Here is a 20,512-nt window from a genome sequence, read left to right as displayed (position 1 = left end):
GCTGCAATCCTCAAGGACCGCCTCTATGCATATGAACTGACCCGAACCCTGCTATCATCACCCGAGGCCCTTCTTCATGTGCCCATGTGCCATGCTCCATGAGAAGTCCAGAAGGTGGCAGCACAAGAATGGGGCCTTTTCTGTGGTGGTTCCCCATTTGTGAATGGCTCTCTCCAGAGAGACTCGCCTGGCATTACATATCTTTAGGTGCCAGGAAAAAATGTTCCTCTATAACCAGACATTTGGCTGAGTAAACAATTTAATGGCCTTTTAAATGACTTTGTGGGAGGGGGTTATTGGTTTTCGTGGTTAAGTATTTTGCGTTTTCATTTTGTATTTTTGTGCTGTAAACCACTCTCGGGTCTTCAGATGAAAGGTGGTATATAAAGTGCTATATCAATAAAATGAACTTTGCACAACATTAGACTTTTTTATTATTATAGCAAGATAATTCATGTAGTGTCTTTCTGGATATGTTTATTATGCCATAGCTCCTATGTCAGGCAAGTTTTTTTCTTTCTCTTTCTTCTTTCCTCCTTTTACTGTATACTTGTGTTTTGTATTCTGTTGCTTACCCTTTACATAAATAAACATATTTTTATATACTGTATATAAAAATGATGAATTCTGCAACTTATGGATACTAAGAACTTTATTCTTTATTTTATGTACGTTCTTCTGTTTCTGTTATTCATACAGTAAGGAGATTTGTGCAAGCACCACAGGCTCCATGTTGCCCCCCAAACTGAAGGGCACTGGCACGCACGTGTGATGTCACACATGCAATGTGTGACATCACATGCACCTCTCGATGCTGTGCAGGCCAGGGCAGCCTTCCTCTAGGCTGTGCTGGCCCCCACAGCGTTGGAAGACACTACACAAGCCAGCACGACCTTGCACCAGAAGCTCCGACTGAGGGAGTGAGAGAGGAAGGTGGGAAGGAAGGCGGGAAGGGTGAGAAATATTGAGGGGACTGGGCCCTGTTGCAAGCCCCTGCAAGTTGTTGACAGGGCTGACCCAAGACCCTATTGTGTCTTTGGAGTTTGCCAACAGGAAGACCACCTGCTCCCATTAAGTTATCTTTGGATGCCAAATTAAGGATGGGCAGATCTCAGTTTTTCTCAGTTTCTCATTTTGCCAATCTTAAGTTCAGTTCTCCACATTTGCACATCAGTGGGTTTTTTTTTAAGTGCTCATGAAAATTCACCCGTGTGTGAATTTCTCCTAATAAACTTTTGTGTGCAACTCTGCATAATTTGCACATTTTTGCAGGGTAGGGCTTACTAATATAATGTGGTTTTATATGTCTTTTGTGGAAATATGCATTTTTAGACGCAGTTTACCACCGTACATATGTTTTTGTATGTATTACGTGGCAAAAGACCTACATTGCAAAATCCAGAGAATTCATACAATTCATTTTAACTGACTAAGGCTGCTGATTTATAATTTATTGATTCTTTTATCTATATATTCTGTGAGATGGCTGCCCCGTGGTTTTCCATAGATCTGAGGGCAATGAAACAATCACTGAGACGGCTAGAGTGCCGGTGGCGGATAACTCATTCTGAAGCTGACCGGACACGGGTTAGCGCTCAATGTCGAGCCTACCAAGTGGCGGTAGCGACGGCGAAGAAGACTTTCTTCACCGCCTCTATTGCATCTGCAGAAAACAGCAGCAGGAGACTTTTTCAGGTGGTTGGCAGTTTAGTGGAACCACCTGCTCCATCGGGGCCCAGTTCGGGCCGCATGATCTCCTGCAACGATTTTGCAAAGTTTTTTGCAGATAAAGTCACTCAGATTTGGGAAGAGATAGACTCCACCGTGGGAGCAGGGCCAGGGCGGGAGAGTGCTTGAGTCCTGTCTAGTTCAGTTGCATGGGATCAATTCCAATCTGTTACCTCCGAGGATGTGGACAGGCTGCTTGGACTAGTGAAACCAACCACCTGTCTCTTTGATCCATGCCCATCCTGGCTTATAAAAGTTAACCGGGAAGGGCTGGGTGATGGGCTTCGTGGGTTGGTGAATGCTTCTCTCTGTGAGGGAGCCTTCCCAGACCCGCTGAAAGAGGCGGTTATTAAACCGCTTCTTAAAAAACCATCTTTAGATGCTGCCAATATGGCCAACTATCGCCCGTCTCAAATCTTCCATTCTTAGGCAAGGTGATTGAGTGAGTGGTTGCTGAACAACTCCAGACATGCCTGGAAGAAGCGGACTATTTGGATCCCTTCCAGTCGGGATTCAGGCCTCATCATGGGACTGAAACTGCCTTGGTCGCACTGGTTGATGATCTTCGGCGGGCTAGGAACAAAGGTGAGAGTTGTTTCCTAGTTCTGCTGGATCTCTCAGCGGTTTGACACCATCGACCATAACATCCTTCTGGACCGTCTAGAGGGGTTGGGAGCTGGGGGCACTGTCATAAAGTGGTTCCGCTCCTTCCTCCTGGGCCGCGTTCAGAAAGTGGTGGTGGGGGATGAGTGTTCGGACCCCCGGGCTCTCACTTGTGGGGTGCCTCAGGGCTCTGTAACCCCCCCCCATGCTTTTTAACATCTATATGCAGCTGCTGGGAGAGATCATCAGGGGGTTTGGGCTGGGTGTTCATCAGTATGCGGATGATACCCAGCTCTACCTCTCTTTTAAATCAGAGCCAGTGAAGGTGGTGAAGGTCCTGTGTGAGTGCCTGGAGGCGGTTGGAGGGTGGGTGGTGGCTAATAGATTGATGTTGAATCCCGATAAGACAGAAGTACTGTTTGTGGGGGACAGGAGGTGGGCAGGTGTGGAGGACTCCCTGGTCCTGAATGGGGTAACTGTGCCCCTGAAGGACCAGGTGCGCAGCTGGGAGTCATTCTGGACTCACAGCTGTCCATGGAGGCACAGGTTAATTCTGTGTCCAGGGCAGCTGTCTATCAGCTCCATCTGGTATGCAAGCTGAGACCCTACCTGCCCACTGACTGTCTCTCCAGAGTGGTGCATGCTCTGGTTATCTCCCGCTTGGACTAGTGCAATGCGCTCTACATGGGGCTACCTTTGAAGGTGACCCGGAAACTACAACTAATCCAGAATGCGGCAGCTAGACTGGTGACTGGGAGCGGCTGCTGAGACCACATAACACCGGTCTTGAAAGATCTACATTGGCTCCCAGTACGTTTCTGAGCACAGTTCAAAGTGCTGGTGCTGACCTTTAAAGCCCTAAATGGCCTTGGTCCAGTATACCTGAAGGAGCATCTCCACCCCCATCGTTCTGCCCAGACACTGAGGTCCAGCACTGAGGGCCTTCTGCCGGTTCCCTCATTGCGAGAAGCCAAGTTGCAGGGAACCAGGCAGAGGGCCTTCTCGGTGGTGGCGCCCGCCCTGTGGACCGCCCTCCCATCAGATGTCAAAGAGAAAAACAGCTACCAGATTTTTAGGAGACATCTGAAGGCAGCCCTGTTTAGGGAGGCTTTTAATGTTTAATAGATTATTTTATTTCATTTTTCTGTTGGAAGCCGCCCAGAGTGGCCAGGGTATAAATATATTATTATTATTATTATTATTATTATTATTATTATTATTATATGTTTTAAAATAAATTTGTGCTTTTAGACGCATAACAAAACTACCAGTGTTTTGTTAAGAGCGGTAGACTTGTAATCTGGTGAACCGGGTTCGCGTCTCCGCTCCTCCACATGCAGCTGCTGGGTAACCTTGGGCTAGTCACACTTCTCGGAAGTCTCTCAGCCCCACCCACCTCACAGAGTGTTTGTTGTGGGTGAGGAAGGGAAAGGAGATTGTTAGCCGCTTTGAGACTCCTTCGGGTAGTGATAAAGCGGGATATCAAATCCAAACTCTTCTACCTTAGGATGGCTTTTTTTTGTACTGAAAGGCAGTATAAAAGTACCTAAGTAAAGAATTCAATCTCATTCACCCCCTTAGCTTTGAAAAAAATAAAGAAACATTGAAGCTGGAACAGGGGATTATAGCCCAGGGTAATAGAGGAAATATGGGAACAAGTTCAACAGAGTGCCTGGTTGCTCTGACCTGCCTCGTGCTCCCCTGGGGTGAATTCAGGTAACTTGCGGATGAGTTGAGAAGGCTCTTGGTAGTCTGGAGCCAGTGGGAATATGCGGTCGTAAGTGGAGTTTGATTCTCGCTCACTGGATGATGTGGAGCGGTTATGGTTGAACATGCTGGACTCACTGGGCAGAGAGAGGCTGACAGTCATTTCGTCATCCAGCATCCGGCGAGAGGCCTGGAAGCAAGTCAAGGTTTCATCTTTACTGTACAACAGGCAGAACAGGGGGAGACTGGCTTTATGAACGGATATTAATATCCCTGTTCAATCATGTTTTAAGACATACAGAGCTTTTCCTTGGGCCAGGCTTACATGCTATTAAGTTAAGAAGTGTAGAAAGAAGGAGGGAGGGAGGAAGAGATGGGGTCCTTGGATTTTACCCCTTGTGAGTAGGAAACAGCTTAAGGGCACAAGTAGGTTTCCTCAACAGACAGATAGTCAGTTATGAAAGGATCTTAAATAGGTTGCTTCAAATCTTGATACTAAACTCACATTTCTACGCTTACTTGCTTGGAAAGGAATGTCATGTACCGTACCATGCTTAATCCTGAGGAAGTAACTTACTCACATTGGCAATTAAGTTTCTAATGCAGACATGCACTGTATCTGCCTGCAGGCTTACCTTTTCCAACATCTTCTGCCAAAACTGCCTCCAGAGTATGATTACAATGATGGCCACCAGGATGAAAATGATGGCCACTAGGCAGCCAATCAAGATGCGAGTATTACTGTCATCCACTTTGAGGGTTGGATCTGTCAGGATACAACCATAAAAATGTGAGCTTTAGGTGAATTTATGAAAATTAAAAAAAGACTTTCATATGGCATATTGCAAGCTGCCATCCTTGCCCTAGGTTTTATGCCTCCCCACTCGGTCAGAATTTTTCTTGGTGTCTTTTCAAATACAGTACTGCCTCCATTCACACTGTTTCTGAGAACAGCAGCCTGAATAACTAAGAGTGCAGTTCTAGCCCCTTCCAGTATTGAGGGAGTGGGCTCAAGACAGAACATAGGGTCCCCTCTGCTGAAGAGTGCCATTGGTCTTCATTATGATGGGAAGCCCATTATGATGGGAAGCTACGACTGTCCCTTCTGGTAGAAGGAAAAAGGCCTGAAATAAGGTATTTCAGGGAAGGGTGCCAGTGGCCTTGGATCTATCAAATCTTCCATTTTTGGACAAGGTGGTTGAGCAGGTGGTTGCTGAACAATTCCAGGCAGGGTGGATAAAAATCAATGATTTTTTTAAAAAAATCAAAAAAATCGGATTTTTTTGATTTAAATCGGATTTTTTTGATTTAAATCGGATTTTTTTGATTTAAATCGATTTTTTTGCTTTAAATTGGATTTTTTTTAAATAAAATGCTTTTTGAGGAAAGAATATTACCATCCAAAGGTTATTCCATCATGAAATAAAGATTAGTTTTTTTAATTATGTAGTATAAGGTTGTATATGTTTAATTTATGGGGTAAATAAATTCCATTAATCCATTCACCTCTTCCAGAGGTTTTTGTAAGATTATTGGGCAGTTTCTCTGCCTACAAGATATTATCACAGGTGCTTGGTTTACTTTTGCAGTTCTCAAAACTGAATTTGACTCAACAGAGATCACATGCCTCTTCTTCACAGCAAAAATGTTATAACATGAACAGAGTTGAGAAAAAGACCTTAATCCTATTGTTCTACAAACCTATGAATACAGAAGCAACCCCTTCAGTGCTAAGTTTCAAGAAGTTCAGTGAATAGAATAGAAACAATATTTTTCTGATTGTTTGGACAGTATTTAAGTTTTTCATGTGTAGGCTGGGCTGACAGTCTAAGTTTCTTAAAATATATATATATTGTTTTTGTTTAGCCAAATTAGTTAACAAACATGGATGTTTGTTTAAGCAAATAACATTTGCTGAAATGTTATTGTTTCAGTTGAATAAATCTATTTAAATTGTTATTATTAAGGTAATGATTATTTTTCTCCTTCCTAAGTACAACAGTAAAGTTGTCCAAATATGAATGATTAACCTATTAAACTGGGGATAAAAAAACTAATATGAAAAGTTGTTATTCTAAAAATCTTCATCTACTTGCATAATAAAGTTATACCAGCAAGAATTAGTCTTTATGATTTAAATCAAGCCTTACTGACTAGTGATTTAAATCGTGATTTAAATCAGTTTGATTTAAATCAAATCCACCCTGATTCCAGGCATATCTGGAGGATGCGGACCATTTGGCCCCCTGCTAGTCGGCATTCAGGCCCCTTCATGAGCCTGAAACTGCCTTGGTCTCGTGGTCCCTAGCTCTGGCGGGCTAGGGACTGAGGTGAAAGCTGTTTCCTGGTTCTGCTGGATCTTGCAGCAGCTTTTGATACCATTGGCCCATGGTATCCTCTTGGCTGGGAAGGAGGTTGGGAGCTGGGGCACTGCTTACAGTGGTTCCACTCCTTCCTCCTGGGCCGTGTCCAGAAAGTGGTGTTGGGAGATGAGTGTTCAGACCCCTGGGTGCTCACTTGTGGAGTACCTCAGGGCTCTGTCCTCTGCCCCATGCAGGGCCGGCTCTAGGTAGAGTCCCGGTGGCGCAGGGCGCCAGGGCGCCGGGCCGGTAGGTGGGGCGCTGCGCGGCAAAGCCGTGCGGAAGCCATGCTGTGCCCTGCGAGGGCAGGGGCGCCGGAGCGATCTCTGCCCCTCAGCACCAGGGCGCCCGACCTGCTCGAGACTGCCCTGGCCCCATGTTTTTCAACATCTATATGAAGCTGGTGGGAGAGATCCTCAGGGGGTTTGGGCTGGGTGTTCATCAGTATGTGGATGATACCCAGCTCTACCTCTCTATCAAATCAGAACCAGTGAAGGCGGTGAAAGTCCTGTGTTAGTGCCTAGAGGCGGTTGGAGGATGGATGGCGGCTAACAGATTGAGGTTGAATCCTGACAAGACAGAAGTACTGTTTGTGGGGGACAGGAGGCGGGCAGGTATAGAGGACTCCCTGGTCCTGAATAGGGTAACTGTGCCCCTGAAGGACCAGGTGCGCAGCCTGGGAGTCATTTTGGACTCACAGCTGTCCATGGAGGCGCAGGTTAATTCTATGACCAGGGCAGCTATCCAGCAGCTCCAACTGATACACCAGCTGAGACCCTACCTGCCTGCAGACTGTCTCGCCAGAGTGGTACATGCCCTAGTTATCTCTCGCTTGGATTACTGCAATGCGCTCTACGTGGAGCTACCTGTGAAGGTGACTTGGAAACTACAACTAATCCAGAATGCGGCAGCTAGACTGGTGACTGGGAGCGGCCGCTGGGACCATATAACACTGGTCCTGAAAGACCTAAATTGGCTCCTAGTATGTTCTGAGCACAATTAAAAGTGTTGATGCTGACCTATAAAGTCCTAAACAGCCTTGGCCCTGTATACCTGAAGGAGCATCTCCACTCCCATCATGCAGCTTAGACACTGAGATCTAGGACTAAGGATCTTCTAAGAACCAGGCAGAGGGCCTTCTCGGTAGTGGCGCCCACCCTGTAGAACTCCCTCCCATCAGATGTCAAAGAGATGAGTAACTATATAAACTTTAGAAAACACTTGAAGGAATCTTTTTAATGTTTAATGTTTCTTTAATATGTTTATATATAATGGAAGTCGCCCAGAGTGATTGGTGCCACCCAGTCAGATTGGCAGGGTACAAATCAATTATCATCATCATCATATGGTGAAGGATCTCCCAAGTGGTTCTATCTTTGGGTCCCTCAGCTATGAATCTTGGAGCAGGAGTAGCAAAATGAAAGTAAGGGCCTCACCCCCACCTCTCACCCACCACAGTGCACACCCGCTACTCTGCATCTCCCTGGTGCCAAGTTAGAATTGCTCCAATCCACAATATTCCAGGTACAGTGGTACCTCAGTTTAATTACACAATTGGTTCCGGAAGTCTGTACTTAACCTGAAGCGTACTTAACCTGAAGCCAACTTTCACATTGAAAGTAATGGAAAGTGGATTAATCTGTTCCAGACGGGTCTGCGGAGTACTCAACCTGAAGCATACTTAACCCGAAGTATGAGTGTAATTGGTTCTGGAAGTCTGTACTTAATCTGAAGCATACTTAACCTGAAGCGAACTTTCCCATTGAAAGTAATGGAAAGTGGGTTAATCCATTCCAGACAGGTCCGTGGAGTACTTAAATTGAAAGTACTCAACCTGAAGCGTACTTAACCCGAGGTATGACAGTAGATCACTTTATGGTCCACATTCTAAACTAGCTTCACACGTACCATAAGTAGTGGGAGTCACTGAAGAATCAGGAAGGGCTCCAGAATTATTGTACATGGCTGCGTCTAATAAAGAAAAGGGGGGGGGGAATCCAGACTTAAACAACAGCACCAGCAGACACAGTGGTTGTTTGAAACTTTCATTTTTAAATGTGGAAAAACAGATTATAGGTGCTCCTCAAGACACTGAGCTGGTTTCAATTATCGTTATCTTGGCTTAATGAAAAAAGATGTGAATGCCCCTTATGGCTTTGCACACAGCCTCTTTGCTCCTCGATTCACACAAACAATGATTACAAGATTAGGTTTGGTTATGGAAAAGGCGTTTTTCCTTGGTCAACCAACTAAACTCCTGTCAGTGGCCCATCCACACTTTTGTTTGGCCTGTGATCCCTACTGATCTAGTATCCTGGGTCCTATAGGGTTTTTGTCCCACCACTTTCCCCAGGAAAACCTACTGGTTACTGTTGAACTGGAGCAAATGGCAGTCTGCAGAAAACCTGAATAAAAATTTGTTCCTCTTCTGAACCAGTCCTAACATAGCTCCTGAATCGGATTTCATGTGCTTCGTATGTTGGGGAGAGTCTGCTCCCCCCCCTCTCCTTCTTTCCCCACCTACCCCTGCAGGGTAATTTTTCCAATTGTCTCTTCGGCTTTGAGAACCACTTCCGGTTTTCTCTGCATGTTTTATTTTATTTATTTTTTTACTTTACTTTCCCCTGTTTACTGCTCTTGTAAAACCTGTGATAAAATGATATTTATTGGAAGGGTCTCCACTTCTTTTGTATGCCAAAAGACTGTCTGAAATTATCCAGCTTTCTGAGCATCTGGCTGCCATAGGTGGGCAGAGCTGAAGTTGGGGAGAACACAAAAAGCAGACTATTGATTATAGGACTAAAGAACAGGAAAACATAGGTTTTCGGGGATAAAATCTGAGGCAAAAATCACAAGTGGGAACACTGAGCCCTGGAGCAAATTGAAAACGGGGCAAAAAGACACGGGAAGGAAAGTGTGAGCGGGACAAGAGGAGAGGCCTCAGAGACTAAGCAAAGTTTAGACCAGGCAGCAGACCAGTGGCAGGCTCAGCTTGGCTGGAGAGGGGTGGGGTGGGGGTGTAGAAACCTCCGAATTTTGTATGGCTTGAACTCAACTTACCACACAAAGGCAAGGAAAAGATTATCACAATTCAGGGACAGGCACATTCTGGCCATGCAAAAACACACAAGGTGAGGTGGGACAGAACAAGGCCAATAAAGGCTGTAGCCTAGGAAGATGCCCAAGGGACAGGCAGTGAAACCTGGAGGCTCTCACACCTGGTCGAAAGGCCAACAATTTGAACTGAGCCTAGAAACCAGCTGGCAACCCGTGACACACACACATAGCACTGGCATAATCAGCTGTGCCCAGCAGCCTCCTGGACCACGTGACATTTCTGGACTCCAAGGGCAATCCCATGAAAGTGAATTAAAGTAGTCCAACCTGGCAGTAACAAGAACAGGAATAAGCATGTCTAAGTCTGACTTCTCCAGGAAAGGCCACTGTTTTACAACTTAGTAAAAGGAACTCCTAACTGACTTTCTGGTCCATCAACTTCATCCTTCCCTGGGGGAAACAGACCTGGCCTTAGTCATTCATACTCTAGTCACATTTATGTGCAATGAAGTGTATGCACCTATGCAGACTTTAGACATTAGAGTGAAGGCAGGAGTGGCTAGGGCACAATCCTGTTCACTGAACCAATTTTGCTGCATGTACAGAGGAGGTCTTCTGTGTTGTACCATATATCTTGTATATCAAAGGTGCCGTGGGCTTTGAAGACACTCGAACTCAGGACGCAAGGGAGAAACATGCTAAGAGGAAGGCACGCTTGGCAAATCTACAACGAGATCAACTCCCGCCCGGAAACCAATGTCCCCCATAGCTGTCAACTTTCGGATTTGAAAATAAGGGATCAGCAGCCTCACCTGTCCCGGGGACAGTCTACGGTATATCTAACAATCCAGGATAGCAGCAAGAAACGGCATTGGAATAAGGGAATTTCCAGCAAAAAAAGGGGAAAGTTGACAGCTGTGGCTTGGAATTAGGGAGTTTCCCGCAAAAAATGGGAGGGTTGGCAGCTATGATGTCCCCACTGTGGAAGGATGTGCGGATTCAGAATTGGCCTCCACAGTCACTTATGGACTCATTGTTAAAACACTGTTTATGGAAGACAATCTTACTCGGCCAAAGAAGATCTTGTATATCATTATGACAAATACAGTTCATCAGCCTATGCTGCATCCAGGCATATGAGAAAATGAAACCTACTTTCCCAGCACATCAGGCCTTCTGCTGTATATTCTAGCAATGAACAAGGATTCCTGGCTCCCTCCCCAAAGATCTCTCACTTACTAGAATACACACAAACACACATACTGTAGTTCCATCCTCCATCCCTGTGTAATACCTGACTGGAAGGTGATCTCGCTGAACATCATCCAGGTGTCAGCAAAGTAGAATTGGCATTTGATGGCACTCGCCATGTGATGGAGAAGGGGCACTGTGACAAAGCGGGCACTGGGGTTCACATCATCTAACACCAGCACTGAGGAGACGGCGTTAGGCTCCCACTCATTTGCATCAGAGCGGAAGTGGCACTGCACCTCCTTGAAAATCTTCACTCCCTTGGCAAACATATTGTTGCAGTGAACCTGTGTAATGGAGACATGAGATGGGTGAGCATGAGGTGATGTGATCCCACCCAGAGACTATGAAATGCCCCAGCTAAGGTTGCCACGTTTTTGGAAAGCCCTGCTACATTAAACAATAGAGCGAAACATAGAAAACTAACAGGGGAAGCAATCAAGTATTATATCAGTGTTATGAAATAAATAAGTAATAATACTCTCCCACTGCAAGTGTACGCAAGGCAGCCATATTAAGCTTCCGCTCCTATGGACATATATTTGGGAGTAAGCTTCAATGAACTCAGGGCAGCTTCCCTTTGAGTAATCAAGCTATAAGATGCCTCCTTCAGCAATTCATTGGTTGTGCTATTACAGAATTTTGTTCTGGGCTCTTGTCCTGACACCTTTGGTTGCCAGATCTTAGCATATGGCAAAATTTCAGAATTTTAGCCTTCTTCTTCGGGTCTCTGGGGAAGGAGAAGCACTTCAGGACTGAGGTCCAGAATCGCAGTGTGTGCGCGCACACATACTATTTTCTTCTTGACTGCTTTGCCGCTTGCTCCACCCATTCTATCCATCAGGTTGCACCCTTGAGGTGCTAGGCAAAGCCAGGCCCTTCTCTCCTGATTTCTCCTGCACAGGCCCCTCTGGAATGAATGGGATGCAGCTTGAAACCATTGCACTTAATCGACCCAAGCTCTCATCCATTTCAGTAGAATAAGGTATCAGTGGATTGTGTCCCATATCAGTTAGTGGAAAGGAAAGATAACATTTGAATTTTCTGCATAAGGCACAAAATATAAAACCTGTTTATCCTTTGCCAGTGCCACTCTTATACACACCAACTGTCCCAGAAAAAACAACAGGACACCCTGTTTTTTCTTGAGAGAGGACAGCAGCCCAAATGGCCACTGTGAGCTCACACAATTTCGGTACACTCTCACCCCAAAAAAGCCCTTTTTTCAGGGCAGAAATCTTGTGTGGTGCCCCAAAACACCATGCCCCCAACAAGTGCTTTGGGGGTGGGGGGCGGGGTGCTGAGAACTTGTACGGGTAACATGACTTGCACAGGATTGCAGCCCCAGAAGATGGCGTCTCAGTTTTGGAGGGCCTGTACTCTTCCCTGGCAACCAGATGTTCCCTGTCAGATTTCAAAATGGCTGCCATCAACACAGGTCAGGGAATTTGGACTTTGGCACACATATTTAGAACAAAGGCCCACGTGTAATTGTTTATAATCACGGTTACTCAAGTGTGTAGGCCAAAAGTTTATTTGTTTGTTTGTTTGTTTGTTTGTTTGTTTAAACCATTTATGTATCACTTAACTACCACAGTCTCAGAAATTCAATATAGAAAAGATAGAAATAGGTTAAAACTATAAAATCAGACTTCAACTGGAATAAAAAAGGTTTTGGTAGGTGATGGAAGCTCAACACCTCTGACTTCAACTGGAAGTGAGTCCCATAAAATTGGGTCCCTCAAGACTTCAGTGATTGGGGTGGGATATAAGAGACTAGGTGATTCTTGAGGTATCTGGACCCCAGCAGATAAGGGCCTTGTAAATTAATATAAGAGTTTTGAACTTGGTCCTGCAGCCTATAGGAAGCCAGTGCAAGCTTTTGAGCATCCAAGTTATCTGTTAGCACTGGTCTACCCCAGTCAACAGTCAAGCTGAACCTTTTTGCACCAGCTGGAGCCTTCAGAACTGAGGTTTGAAATGTGGGGTTGGGCAGCAGGAAAAGGATCCCTACACATCTTCTCTAAATTTCACTCTGCTGCCAAGTCTGAAGAAAACATGGGAGCTCGCATTGAATTTAGCAACTAACCTTCATGGTGGTGAAGTTTCTGATCCGGTCAAATTCGAAGACAATTTCTACATAGCCATTGGCAGTGCTCTCATTGCGCCAGCCAACATAGTCATAACCAGGCCATACATGGTATTCGTGGGTTTGGCTGAAATCATCCAGGCCTGAAACCCCATCTGTCAGCTGGCCTAGTCCTTCCGTCATGCTAGTGGCAGGTGAAAAGAGAGGGGGGGTAAGAACACAGTTAATCCCAACCTTTTCCTTCTAAATATCAGCAAGATCAGGAGCCCCCAAACTAAGGCCCGGGGGCCGGATGCGGCCCAATCGCCTTCTAAATCCGGCCCACGGATGGTCCGGGAATCAGCATGTTTTTACATGAGTAGAATGTGTCATTTTATTTAAAATGCATCTCTGGGTTATTTGTGGGGCATAGGAATTCGTTCATAATTTTGTTTCAAAATATAGTCCGGCCCCCCACAAGGTCTGAGGGACAGTGAACCGCCCCCCTGCTGAAAAAGTTTGCTGACCCCTGAGCAAGATTGTCCTGGCTCAAACAGGAGGGCAAAGGATACAGATGGCGATCTCCTGTACCATTTAATGGATGGATAAATTGTGGAACAGGGGCGTACCCAGGATCAAAATTAGGGGGGGGCAAGGGGCGGGGGCAAGGGGCGGGAGGGGAGGGGCCACAGTGGGAATATGGGCGGGGCTACGTGGCCTGCGTCCTCCCAGCTCTTCTGAGGAGGCAGCCCCAGGCTCTTGTTCCCGGCGCGAAGCTCCAGAGGCGCGCGGGGAACGCAAGCCTGGGGCTGCCTCCTCCGCACCTCCCAGGTCTTCCGAGGAGGCGGCCCCAAGCTCCCGTTCCCGGCGCGAAGCTCCAGAGGTGCGCGGGGAACGCGAGCCTGTGGCTGCCTCCTCCACTTACACTCCCCGCTCCCGCTTAGCGCTCCTCCGCTTACGCTCCCCTCGCGCCTCTGGAGCTTTGCGCTGGGAGCCGGAGCCTGGGGCTGCCACGCTGCGCCCCTTAGCCTTTTGCTTCTGGGGGGGCAATTGCCCCCTCCTGCCCCCCTGCCCACGGCACTGGTCGCCCCTCTGGGCAGCTCGCCCCATCCCCCGGGTGCGCTGTTTCCCTCCGTCTCTTACGTTTACACCCCACCGCTTTTGCAGCTCGATAGTGGGAGGGGGAGAGGAGAAAGTGCGATGGGTTATGGAAAGGGGAAAGGGGGGAGGGCTGGTCTGTTTCTTTCTGGCTGGGGCCGCGCACCCCACTTTTTGCATTGAGATTTCTTTCTTTTTAGCTTGGGGGGGGGGCGGGCAGCTGGCTTCTAGAGTAGGGCAGCTGCCCTAACTTGCCCCGTGGTGGGTACGCCCTTGTTGTGGAATTGGCAGCTGGAAACTCAGTTGAAAGTCCAATTTAGCCCGGGGATAGGCAAATTCTCACGTTAGTTTTTGATACACTAAATTCCTCTCATGTGATGAGAGGAAGAGCCCCTTTTTGTACATGCCCTGATGATCCCAAAATCATCATGAGAGTTTTTTGTGAGACACTGTCAGGAAGAGGCACAGAGAGGCTGTCAGGAAGTTCCAAAAGTCCCAGGTTACACAAGGAAGGAATCTTGTAGTTCTCTAGAAATCTAGTTGCAGTAGGGGTAGCTAACTTGGTGCTCTCCAGCTGCCATGGGCTACTACAACTTCCATCATCCCTGGTCATGCTGGCCATCTGGGGAGCACCGTGTTGGCTACCCCTGAGCTATGGTGTCGTTGCTGGGCCATTTCCATGTGATAACTTGCTTTGCTGTTTACCTGTTCAAATACCATAGTAAAAGCTAATGAAGCAATTAATTTTGCAGAAAGGTCATTTGCTCCACAAAAATGTGATGGGTAGACATCACACAAGGAATTTATCACATGAAAAATTAGCATCAATTCCATGTCTCTGGTTGAACTTGGAAGATGAGGATAATTATAATTTTGTTTGTTTGTTTATACATACATACATACATACATACATACATACATACATACATACATACCCTGCCCATCTGGCTGGGTTGTCATGTGACCATGAGAAAGTATAAAGGTACAGAAAGAGGTGGCTGGCAGAAAAGTTATAGATTTTATCTCATTTTATTACTGACAACCTTCTGAGGGCTATTTGAATGGTTGAGCACTGTGAGAAAAGGATGCGGGACTAAATGGGCCACTGGTCTGATGCAACAGAGTTGTTCTCATGTTCAAATCCCCAAATAGCAGGAAAATAGAGCAGATTCTTGGAAAAGAATCACCTTTGACTTAGTTTGTGGCACTGGTTTAGGTTGGATACAAAACTTGGGGGCCGGTTGTTCCACTGGATGCACACATGCACTTTAAACTATAAAGTACACAAGGAAGAAACTGGATGGAGCACCGAAAATTATTTAAAAAAGAGTTATACCCTGTGCTCGGTTTTTCCCCAGGGGGTACTCAAGTAAACCTCTTTTTTGTTTGTTTGTTAAAAAGTGTGACACTTACTGTAACAACTTGATGGTGAGTACCAGCACCTATTTTTCTAGAAAAAAGGCACTGGTTACTCTTCACAATTTATCTTTAAATTTGAAACTATTGTTATGTTTCTTAAATCAATGAGATTGCCTGCTTCCTTCACTCTGAAATATTAACTTGGCTGAAGGCTTTCCTCCTTACCTTCCAAGTCCCGGACTGCAGAATCCGGGACCGGCAGCCGTGTCGCTTTGCCCTTCTATGGGCACCCAAAATGGCTGCCGCCAGCTTCGAAAGTCGCTTGTACGCATGCCAGGAAGTGCGTCGACACAACTTCCGGTGTCGCTCCGCCCATCTATGGGCACCAAAAATGGCCGCCGCCGACACCGGAAGTCGCATCTATGCACTTCCGGACATGCGTAGATGCGACTTTTGAAGCCGGTGGTGGCCATTTTTGGTGCCCATAGAAGGTCAAATTGGAAAGGAAAAAAATGGCTGCCGGCAGGAGAAAATAACGGAGAAAAATGGGAGACGAAGTGATATGGGGGACCACCGGGAAAAGGTAAGTAAAAACGGAGTTTCCCGGGGAAACCGGGGTACTTGGCAGCTATGGCTTTCCTCTCTCCCTTCCACCCATCATGAACTCAGGAACTCACCTGTACCCATCATAGATTGAATCATTCAGGTAAATCACGGTGCCACCAGGTAGAGCCAACTGCTGCCCTGCAGGAGCACTGTATGAAACCAACCCATCTGTAAAGGGATGAGACAGGGGTTACTCTTGCACTGCTGCTGCTGGTGAGAACGTAGATCTGGAGAGAAGTTCACAAACACAGAGAGCTTGGAGGCTGGGAACAGACTAAGCTAAATGGGAAGAAAGACTGGCTGAGGTCTAGACTGCTTCCAAGTGGAATCATTCACACACTTGCAAATTTAGGTTGTGCAGTTAGTGGATTTGGCACTCTTGAGCAACAAAATTGCTTTTAAAAAAGCACTAATTCACCATGTAATATTTCAAAAATCTAAGTGGTGTAGAGTTTTTTAAAAAAAATAAAATGAGTTTTTGTGGGAAGGAAAATGATGGGGAAATGCCCTTGAAAGTGTGGGGCAACACTTTTCTGCAAACAAATCAGAATAATTGCTCAATAAACTCCAGCCCTCTTCTGAACCACACCTTCCTGCAGTTCAGGTACTCTTATGTTCTAAGGATTCTGACCTCTTTGAAGCTAAAACAAGATAATACTGCAGAGATTAATTAATTTAAAGAAAGTACTTCCTGTGATCCTAATTAATTGCTCCTGTGTGGTGCCTTTAAGCTGCAAAAAGGGCAGAGTTTCTAACAGTGTAGTCTGGGAAAGGGGTTGAAAATAGGACCTCATGACACAAAAATTGGCACATATTTCTTTACCCCTGATAAAGTTCCTAGCTCCTTATTTGCATAAAAGTTTGAAACAGAGCTCAATCAGTAAGCCTGATCAGGAACTACAGTTAATATACCCCTACACCTCAAAATAAGTTATAAATATCTAGTCCATATCCTGTATTTTTTTGCTCCATAAGACACACCTGATCATAAGACGTACCTAGTTTTTAGAGGAGGAAAAGAAGAAGAAAATATTCTTTTCTAGCGAGCCTTCAACGGCTCAGAAGAAGGAAGGGGTGAGAGAGGGGGGGTACAGAGAGAGAGGAAGAGAGGAAGGAGGGAGGAAGGGAGGGAAAGGAAGGGAAGGGAAGGGAAGGGAAGGGAAGGGAAGGGAAGGGAAGGGAAGGGAGGAAGGAAGGAAGGAAGGAAGGAAGGAAGGAAGGAAGGAAGGAAGGAAGGAAGGAAGGAAGGAAGGGGTGAGAGAGGGAAAGATAGAGAGACAAGGAAGGAAGGAAGGAAGGGAGAGAGGGGGGGAAGGAGGGGGGAGGGAAGAGAGAGAAGGAAGGAAGGGGTGAGAGAGGGAAAGATAGAGAGACAAGGCAGGAAGGGGTGAGAAAGAGAGAGGGGGGGAGAAGGAGAGAGGAAGAGAGAGGGAAGGAAGGAAGGAAGGAAGGAAGGAAGGAAGGAAGGAAGGAAGGAAGGAAGGAAGGAAGGAAGGAAGGAAGGAAGGAAGGAAGGAAGGAAGAGGAGAGAGAGAGAAGGAAGGAAGGAAGGATGGATGGAAGGAAAGATAGAAGCTGGGAGGAGGGGCGGAGGAAGGGGCTCCCGTCCATCCCTTCTCCCGGCTCTGGAAGAGGCGCTGCGTCTTAACACGCAAACCATATGCCCTGAAGACCCCATAATCTCCCCTGTTCCTCATTTCCAAAAGCAAACATGAACTCTGAGTAAACCCCTGGAACCCCTGGAATCTCTCACTGCTCAGAGATTGGGGTGGCATCTTTCTGTGTGCTATTGAGGGGTGGTTGTGTATTCTCTCTCTGTAATTCCACACACACCCCAACTTGTACAGGAAAAAATACTGACCTACTTTACAGGGTTGCTTTACAGATTGCAAAATAATGGATACCAAGCACTTCAAACGCTCAGATGAGCTTTAGAAATGCTGTATTTATCATTATTAAGACAATGCTATCTTTGCTTTCCTATTTCATAGCTATAACAATATTAATAAGTAGTTCTAATCAAGTATTATGATACAATTAAAATGTAGTAAATGAAATTAAGAACAAAAATAAATACATAAAGTTACCCATTCTAGCCCTTTAAATTAAACTGAATGCTTTTTTCCTTCAAGCATTAAATCTTCAATCAGTTTGGAAACAGCAGATTTTGCTTTCTGTCACTTAAATTGTCCTCTTCTGCACTTCACTGGACACTTTTCTAAACCACTGGATTTCTATGAATTTTTAAAGTTCCAGGAAACATTATACATTTGAAAGTGATACACATAAGTAAATTAGACGTATCACTGTGCAAAGGAATATGCTGCCAGTTGAGACATTTTTCCTTGACCAGTTCCACACTTGCCCCCACTTTCCCTCTCTAGTTTCCTCTTTGCTGCTCTCATTTCAGAGTAATGTGAACAAAAATGGCCACAATCTGTGACCAAGAACAGCCATAATCCAGCTAAGTACAGCTGTGAATGAGAGTTTTTCTGCAAGTTTGCATCTCAGCAGCTCAGTTTCGAAACTGTTTTTTTAATCTAAGAAACTGGTTGTGGAACTAAAGGGGCTTTCCCCTCCATATCTGGTAGGAATTGCTTTATTCTGGGATGAAATTTATTAGGAGAGATTAAAGATTATTAAAACACATATTCAAATTTCTCCACAGTTATTCCTACTACTGTAAATGTGTAGACAGATACCATGAAGATGTTTTGCCAAAAGGAACTTTTGAGCTGGCAGCATCTCTATAGCACAGCAGTGACAGTCATTTAAATATGTGTCTATATCCTTATGGTAAAAATAATCTCCGGAATTTAGTTATTGCATTAAAAAAACTTAAGTCATGGGTCTCTAATGGAAAGGAAGATCCTGATCATTTCAATTCATAATGGTAGGATTTTATTTCATATAGTTTTGTTTCAGATGCACAGGTATCTCTCCCCATGCCATCGAGTGAAGTACGGTTGTTATGATTTTAGATTGGGTGTTATTATTTAATATTTTTAGATTTTGTATGCCCTGCATTGAGTTCAATATATATCTGGCAAGCCATTTGTCCATGTTGTGGATGGGATGCATCTGTTGCAAAGGAAAAACCCCAGAACAGTTGGGTGCAGACACTAATTACCGTGTTTCTCCAAAAATAAGACACCGTCTTATATGTATTTTTCCTCAAAAAAAACCACGGTGGCTTATTTTCAGGGGATGTCTTATTTTTTTTAATTAAGTATGGTACAGTTTAACCTATCACTATGGCTTATTTTTGGGGTAGTGGCTTATTTTTTGGGTATGGCTTATTTTTTGGGTATGGCTTATTTTCGGAGAAACACGGTATGTACACATTTGTCTAGATCACTGCCATTGTATGGAGGGTTAGCCAAATATGCTATTTTTCCTTTAAAGCATCACATTGATTGACCTGTTCATTAGTTGTTTTATTTTCGAAAGGGGGGGCAGAATCCTTGTTGACCTCACAGAGGCTGGCCAATCAACACTATGCACGGTTAGCTTCTGTTTCAACCTTGCAGAACTACTGCCCCCGCTTCCCACAAGAGCTCAACTTTGGACAAAAAAGGTATATTTGGATGGAACACAGTGGTGAAGCTTCCAGAATAGCCTCACCGCTCTACAAAAATTATATTTGCCTACAGTGTAAGTCACCCTGATAGGTCATCGTTCCAATGAATTGCTGTACTTACCTAGCCAGACACAACCATACAGCTCTACCCTGAGACAGACATTTGTGGAATGGTCAGTCACAGGAATAAAGCGGATGAATCGGCCAATGATGGGTGGCTCCAAGTCCTTGAGGACAATATCGTATGGATTGGTGTTCCCATCAAGCACCTGAGGGGGGAAAGGACATAAAATGACCAAGAACAAGGCTGCTGGGTAGACAGAGAAGTGTTGCAGCCACGGTAATTGTACCACAGTTCTCCTTGAAATTTGCATAGCTATTATTCTGATGGTGCCCTCTAGCAACTGAGTATTTAATGAGATTTTTCTATTTAGGTCAACTCAATTCTGCTATAAGTTTAATCAGGTGTTTAAAATGGTTGCATATTTTGCTCTTTAGTAGCATAGCCTCTCCAACTCCTAGAGAACATTGGCAATTTATGTACGTTCTGCATCTTCACCCAAAACATGGGTTCATGGTAACATAAAGATTCTGCTGAAATCTTGTCGAGTTCAGGGAATTCTTTGGTCCTTGACTTAGTTCTGAGCACCAAAATGTGGCGGGAAGGTAAACGGTGTTTCCGTGCACTCTGGTTTCCATCACAGTGTTCCATTGCACCAGTAGCAGTTGAGTCATGCTGGCCATATGACCTGGAAAGCTGTCTGTGGACAAACACCAGCTCCCTCGACCTGAAATCAAGATGAGCGCCACAACCCCGTAGCCACCTTTGACTGGACTTCAGGGGTCCTTCACCTTTACCTTTTTAATGTGCTGGTGCACTTTGAGGCATGCATACACACGTCTGTATGTATGTGTATAATTCAACAAAGTTGCCTGCATTTTTGGAATCATTATGGGGTCCTCAACATGAGCTCTTGGGCTTCAGAACTTACTACAGCATTACTGAGGGCATATCCACACTTACCTTTCCTCTGCTCTTTCCAAGCATGATCCACACTTCAAAAGTCCGTGTCCGAGCACGGCCATATGGCCAGC

At 45.3% G+C, this 20,512-nt stretch overlaps 1 protein-coding gene across 2 annotated transcripts in view; it reads right to left on the bottom strand.

Annotated features, from left to right (window-relative positions):
* The window catches only part of DDR2 (discoidin domain receptor tyrosine kinase 2), a 55,639-nt gene that overhangs the window by 12,437 nt on the left and 22,690 nt on the right, over positions 1-20,512 (bottom strand). For both annotated transcript variants that reach the window (XM_060276574.1, XM_060276573.1), the window contains 7 exons: positions 19,539-19,686; positions 15,909-16,005; positions 12,796-12,979; positions 10,750-10,993; positions 8,307-8,369; positions 4,674-4,804; positions 4,018-4,228 (listed from right to left, as the gene is read on the bottom strand). In XM_060276574.1, coding sequence (XP_060132557.1) covers positions 4,018-4,228; positions 4,674-4,804; positions 8,307-8,369; positions 10,750-10,993; positions 12,796-12,979; positions 15,909-16,005; positions 19,539-19,686 — 1,078 coding nt within the window. The remainder of the gene's footprint in view (positions 1-4,017; positions 4,229-4,673; positions 4,805-8,306; positions 8,370-10,749; positions 10,994-12,795; positions 12,980-15,908; positions 16,006-19,538; positions 19,687-20,512) is intronic.

This window comes from Zootoca vivipara, chromosome 7, assembly GCF_963506605.1.
Source record: "Zootoca vivipara chromosome 7, rZooViv1.1, whole genome shotgun sequence".
NCBI lineage: Eukaryota > Metazoa > Chordata > Lepidosauria > Squamata > Lacertidae > Zootoca > Zootoca vivipara.
This window is presented reverse-complemented; position numbering and strand designations above follow the sequence as displayed.